Source organism: Falco peregrinus, chromosome 8 (assembly GCF_023634155.1).
Source record: "Falco peregrinus isolate bFalPer1 chromosome 8, bFalPer1.pri, whole genome shotgun sequence".
Lineage (NCBI taxonomy): Eukaryota > Metazoa > Chordata > Aves > Falconiformes > Falconidae > Falco > Falco peregrinus.
Window position 1 is genome coordinate 29,752,082 of NC_073728.1, and position 6,956 is coordinate 29,759,037.

Sequence of the window (6,956 nt, forward strand, 5' to 3'; positions counted from 1 at the left end):
TTTCTAAAATGCAGATCATCTAGTAGGAAAAAGATAGGACAAACACCTTCATTTGGATACTTTCACCTAAGTCCTGGAGGAAGACCTGAATTTGAATGGAAACTCCTAACCCTTTGGTTTACAATCTCAACCCTTTTATGTGAGAGCAAATCTCAGGCCAAAAGATCTAGCAGCTGAACCTCTACTGGCAAGAAATGCCTCAGTCGGGGGCTGCTACAAAGAAAAGAAGGCCTGTTGAAATTATTCTAAGTAGATAATAACCATGGATTTCTTTTATTTCTGTTCTGCTGTCTCTTAACCCGCTACAAAGCATTATTTCCATTTGGATTGTGAAAACAGTTACCTCACAACTGAATGGTTACCTCACGATGGCCTGAAGGGACATGTTAAAACAGCCATCACAGCACCCATGGATACCTTTCCTACAGACGAGGCAAACCCAATCTTCCACTATCCACCACCCAAACGAAATCCCAAGCTGGCCAAAAGCTATTCCGTGTCCTTGTTTTGCACGGACTGTAGAACCCAGGGCAAGGCTGGGCTTACTGGAGCTGTGCCCTCAGCAGCCAGCGCTTACTGAAGGGTCTGCCGAGGGATGACAGGCCTCCCCAGGGCTGCCTCAGAACAGATCCACGCAGGATTACTGAGACACTACAGCAGCCATCTCCTGCTTTGAGCAAATTGTTACCTGAAAACGAGTAAAAATCCCTGCATGTGTTATTTTCCTGTTAGGGATAGCACATAGAAAACAAATGGTACTTGATGGCCATTAGCTATGGCACGGCCATCCCAGAACGCGTGGCTGCACTGCGTTGGAAGGGCTGTGTTGGAAATACCTATGGGAAGTATTTTGCAGGAAAAACACAGGGAGCTGCAACATGAAACACAACAACCCTGCATGAATTTATGACTCGGGGGGAAAACCAGCCACCGCACACACACACACACACCCCGGCCGCAGTTGCCGCCCGGGGTGTCCCAGCCAGCGCTGGCCTGGCCCCTGGCCCCTGGCCCCTGCTCCCCGGCCGCAGGGGCGGCCGCCCCCGAGGGGCAGCTCTGCCGCTGCCGCCACCGCCCACCCACGGGGCTTCAAATTCCTGGGAGCGCGCCAGCCCCGGATGCCCGTGCTGGGGCAGCCCCGCCACGGCGCTGCCGCCCGCCCCTTCCGCCCGCCGTACGGCAGCGGGGAGGCGGCCGCCCCGCCGGAGCCCCGCCTCGGCCGCCGCGGGAGCCTCGGTAGGTGCGGGCGCGGGGCGGGGAGGCCTGAGGCGGGGGGCGCCTCGCGACCGGCCCCCAGCGCCGGCAGCAACGGGAGGGACGCGGATCGCCCCCTCCCCCCGGCCGGGGCCTGGGCCCGGGGCCGGCCAGGGCCTCGCCTGCCCCTCGCGTACAGGCAGTGAGGGCCCACCCCCACACACACTTTTTTTAAAAAATATTTTATTTTTCGAAAAGTGAGCCTTGAAACCCTGAGCCCTGCAGTCTTTGCCAGACTGATACTGTTTTAAGCTGAGCTTTCCCCTCGGCTGTGTGTAATTAAAAACAAAGATAAATTATCTCTTAGGTGCGCCCAGTTTGAACTTCAGCTGTTAAAATTCGCAGGCTGAAGTGCAGTTACGAGCCTGTGACACCCCAGAGATCCAGACGATGTCAGTGTATGGGGAGACCACCTTACATGCCTTGCTGTGGCTTTGTGGGGAGCAACTAAGTGCTCAAGCCTGTAGGGTATGGTCCGTGTAACGTTGCCTGCATTATACATAAATGGCCTAAAGTTGACGAATAAAAATAAAGGTGCCATATGCAGGTAGGGCTGCAGTGGGGTCTTCTGCAGGAGCTGGGAGTCTGCACTGGCCCTCGGGGAAGGTCTGAAAGCAGGGATGCTATAAAGTGTCCAGGGTGATTTTCCTTTTATCTTTGTGAGTATTTACTGTCGTGAGACAGCGAATGCTCCGTGGCCCTTCCTGCTTGTCCTTGCGTGAGGCGCGTGGTGGGACTGGCAGGTGCAATCCAGGCAAGAACATGGCCTGGGCTGCCGGGGGTCTGCCCGCACACGTTTGAAACCATGCCTGCAGAGCGGCTAATTCAATTAAAAAAATTCTAAAAATACTTAGCCGCTGTTACAGTTTTTATGACTGGAGCAGGAAAAAGGTTAGTGTTAATGCACTGAGGTATATCCTGCCGTTACGGCTGGTTAGGAGAAGCATATAGATAAGCACAGCGCTTCCTGCCCAGCTTTCCTGTGGTTCACCCTGGGCTGCCAGCCTGTCCAGGTGTGCTTCCCGGCATTCCGAGGCGCTGACCAGGAGAGGGGGACTTTATCCTTGCAGTGCTGCTAATCTTAAAAAGATCTGTTAGCCAGCCCAAATGAGAGGACGTTCTCTAACATGCGTGGGAGAAACTTGGGAAGTCCTTGGCTGAGCTGCATGTGTGGATCAAGTGGTAGTCTTCATACAGTCATCCCCTTAGTAGGGCAGCCACACACACCCCCCCACACCCTGTCAACACCATGACCTTTTCATTCAGATCTAGACTACCAGATTTGCCAAGAGGTCATTAACGCCAAAGAGATAATTTGGGGTTAGTATTACTGTTTTCTGGGGTTTAGCTCCATTATCAAGGAGGTTTTTTCCTGAAATTGGGTTTCATCCAAGCTCTTGGCCCTTTAGTGTGTTTTTCTTAAATAATTTTGTCATGCAAATCACCACCTCCAGTCTTCAGCAGAATGTAAGAATACCACCACTTATTAAACTAAGAAATACATATTAAATTGTTGTGTACTCGCATGCATCATTGTTTTTATTAAGCACTCAGTGTGTGTTCAGTGCAGTATAAACATTAAACAAGGTTATTCTTCGCCTGGTGAATTTGCAGTCTGAAAGAGCTTCATAGGAAGGAGTAGTAATAACATATCATTAAAACACCGCCTTTAATTTAATCCCTTTTTGTTTCCCTGTGGTTACTGCTCATTTGCTGTTGATCATGACTAGTGTAACCTGGCATGTCATGCAGTGCTGTTTCATGATTGTTACAGCCCCCAGTTGTCCGCTCTACCCCTCTGTGGGAGGTTCTTGTTCAGCGTGAGTGGAAGAAGAGAACATATGTCTGTGTTTCAGCTGCTGTTGTACAAAGCCCAGCAGCATAGCTGAAACCCACCTTTGATGGTACTCTACACTAAGCCCTTGGTTGTTGTATCAAAGCATGATTTCCTTCTGCCACCTCAGCTTCCTGTAAGGACAGCTGGAAATACTAATGTCTTCAACAGCTGCAACAAGATTCTCTGAAGCTCATGTGTTAAAGCCCTGAGAGAAGGGACATCACAAGATCAAATGAGAACAGGGGCATCCCTTTCTCACTGATGACTTTTGGGTTTAAGTGCCTAAGTCACTTTTATATCTTTATGGTAGCATCATTTTAGGGTTGAATTCTGTAGCCAATGGAATTTTTTAAGAGATTGGAGTTTTCCTGGGCAGAGCACATCACATGGCTTGGACCATAAAAAGAACTGATACTCCCCAAGGGAAGCAGGATTCCTGAATTGAAGGACTTGGCGAGTTTGAAAGTTTTAAAGTTTATCTGGTTATTTAAAGAGTTACAGCATAGTTGTCTGCCCTGAAACTATTTCTGTTCCAGTTTCTGTTCTGGATCTGCATGTATTATTTGTTAGAGAATTTATTTCAGAGACAAAATTTTAAAAGTAGTCAGTGAAAGCATGCTGCTTTCTGAAAAAAACCAGCTGCTTTTTGCTGAGTAAGCTAGAACCACTGCCTGGAAGTTGAAATCCAGGGGAAAAAAAAAAAAAGAAGAAAAAAATACATACTGTACTTTTATTTTTTTTAGAAATCTGAGGTTGACTATCCATTAGAACAAACTCTAAAGGAAAATTCTGTCTCCTGAAATTTTCAAATCAAAATGAGATTCTGTTTTGAAAGCTGTAGTCAAGCTTAAGTTACTGAATTTAGTATTGTTTACTGATTAAAAATATTGGAGCTGTAGAGGAGGTCAGCATAGATTAATCTAAGTATTGGCTCTTTCTGGCCTTAATATATGTGGTCTATGTCCAATGGAATGCAACGGTAGGATTGTGCTGGCAAGGGCTGTGCTCAGTAAATACAGAATTGCATATTGATTGCTGGGGAAAGGAGGCAGTATGGTGGCTTATGGTCTTTATTGCAATAAATTGATTTACTGGAGGAGAGGGTGAAGTTAATTCTTTGTATCAAGCATCTTATGTTCCAAGGCCCCAAAATTAATGAGTATCCTTTCCTCTGTTAAGGTGTTTTGTTAAAGAGTGAATGTTTCTTTGGTTATTGTGCTTTGCTTCTTCTCATGTGTTTTTGCTTTTTTGTATTTTTTTTTAAATGCTACGGATATGAGAGACCCACTTATGCACACTTTAATTCATGATTTTGTGTTATAAACAGGTTAGGATTTGACTATGGCAGTGCGGTTCCTGCAGAAGGCATCTGTGTGGTTGAAGAAGCGCAAGATCACTTTGTTGGCTGTTTCTTGCGTGGGACTGTTTGGCGCTAACCTTTCCTATCATGTGTTTCCTGAGCAGACATTCAAACTGTTGCACGAGTGCTGGTCAGAGGGGCAGCCAGCTGAGCTTTCACAGAGGCTCTGTGGTGTCTTTCAGGATGTCCTTCAGGATACTGCTGTGAAGTCCACCGAGTCCTATCGAGCCTTTGCAGCTTCTGGCTTCCACCCTGTGAGTGCTGGTATCCCCTGGCTGCCTGCAGGCTCTTTGGTGGGCATCCCGCCTAACTTTGATAGCACAATTGAGGATAAAAAAGGAATAGTCAACCATGTTGTTGTGATCAATGGCAAGAAAGTAGACTGGGAGAGCAATGAAGGTGTTGCTTTGAAGGAAGCTCTGACATTTTCACTTGGAGCTCAGAAGTTTGCCATTGCCAGAGAACTTATGTATTTGCAGAGCAGCAGCCCTTTGGCAAGTGCAGTTGTGGCTCCAACTTGCTTAGCTGGTACATTTATCTGTGGGAGAGTTATAAAGCTACTTCTGGGTTTATCTCCTGGCCCCGTAATACTTCGCACCATCTGTAACCTCGTAACTGCCACTGGTGGGCTACTGTGCTATTACATTTCTTATGACGCCGTGACCTATCACCTAGACTGCAAGGCTGACAGAAAGGCAGCTACTGTTTCCAAAGACTATGCCAGAGGTGGGGTTGAATTTTATGACAAAATCCTGTCCCGCAACAGGATTCTTCGTGGTCTGATGGGCAAAGAAGGGATAAAAATGTATGCCCCGAGTGGTAACCTTTTCCCAAGGTACTGGTTCAGAATAAAGTATACCCCGTACACTTACCGAAGAGATTTGATTGTTAATATTTTAAGAGAGCTCCAGGCATAGGAATGAGTGCTTGAATTTTAAACTTGTGAATTATGTATTCTCTTGGAACACTGCTGTGCTGCTTTCCGCCTTCCCCCTACCGCCCTCCGCCCTGTATCTTCATTAGAATTTTGGGGTTTATTTTTGCATGTAGTTTGGAAGAAGTTATTGCACAGTCTGTGAATAAAGAATTCCTTCTTAAAAAATTAAAAGACTCACTTCAAAGTGCTGTGTTCTGTGTGCATCTCGAATCACAAGACCACTGAGGAAGGGAACTTCTTAGACCCTGATCTGGAAGTTCTGCTGCTGTGCTCTGCGGTCCTGCCATTGCAGTCTGGAAAATAGAAAGAGTAAAGTCCAATGGGGAGTTTTGGGAGTATTATCATTTAGACTGGAGTGTTTGTGTGTATGTTTGCCATTCCTCCTGTGGAACAATCCAAAGGTGTTTAAATAACTGGGCAGTCTGTATCGTGCTGTTACACAAATACCAAGACAAAGCGTTTCTGTTCTGTGTTAAGTTCTTGTGCCGTGTAAATTCTTATGCTGCAAACACTATTCTTCAGTAGGGCGCATTAGTTATCCTGCAGTTCATACTGATACAGCTATATTATTACCAGCACTTGCATAATTTTCTTAAATCTAGTTCTGCTCTCTGCATGACATGGTGACTGCGTGTGGGTATCTGGAATTACTCCCAGCAGTGGCAGTGTGTAACACAGACTATCATGGGTTGGTTGTTTTCTCCTAAGTGGGATAAGCATGTTCAGGAGAGGGTTTTCTGTTTGCTTTGGCACAATTTTTGTTTGATTTTAAAAATACATGCAGATGTGTGTCACCTTCTGTGTCAAAGAAGGCAAGGTATAAGAAACAAGTCTGGCATTTGGTGCAGAATCTGGTGAAGTCTGTGATGAAGAGTTGCCAAAGGAAATTGTTCTCCTGTTTCAGAGTAGCCTAAGAAGGTTTTGTCTGGCAGAACCGAGCTTCACCCAGGATTACTAATCTTCTGTAAAGGTCTTTAGTGCATGGGCAGTAAACTTTCCACTGTAGCCTCACCTTGAAGCTTTTATGTAATTTCCAAGATGATAGTTCTCAAACTTTGTAGTTCCCCTTTATCAGTGTTTCTATTGCAGCCTTGCTAGTAGCCCTTCCTGGTGACATCACAGCAGTCCTCCTTGTTGCTGTTGTCATTCTTACAGGAAACTTAAATTATTTTGTATCTTCTCAGTCGCAGATGTACTGAGTGTTCTCTCTGCCCTGCTTTTGTCCTTTCTTCATCTGCTACAATAATAACTGTTACGCCTGTGTTTGCTCAAAGGATTACCGAGTTCTGTTTTCCCTTTGATTCACATGGTGACATCGAGTTGATATACTGGCTGCTGAGATGCTGGTGTTGCTTTATAATGCTGAAGCGGTGTGTGTATAATATATATATAATATATAAGATGTTTGGGGTTCTGCTGAAGTAATGTGTCATGTTTTTCTGGACCACCACCTATCACTTGCAGTTGTCCTTGAAGTATCAAGTAATGAGATGCCTTTTAGGTGCTTTGTGGCGGTAGGTTATAATGTTATTGTTCTTGTGACCTTTGTGAAAAAGTTTGACACAATC

The 6,956-nt window shown here is 45.8% G+C and overlaps 1 protein-coding gene across 1 annotated transcript; it reads left to right on the forward strand.

Moving 5' to 3' along the window:
• The first annotated feature begins 1,108 nt into the window (after positions 1-1,108).
• TMEM177 (transmembrane protein 177) lies at positions 1,109-5,576 on the forward strand. Its single transcript, XM_055812182.1, has 2 exons — positions 1,109-1,236; positions 4,419-5,576. The coding sequence occupies exon 2, from the start codon at positions 4,433-4,435 to the stop codon at positions 5,366-5,368; it is 936 nt and encodes a 311-aa protein (XP_055668157.1). The 5' UTR covers positions 1,109-1,236; positions 4,419-4,432; the 3' UTR covers positions 5,369-5,576.
• The last annotated feature ends 1,380 nt before the right edge of the window (positions 5,577-6,956 follow it).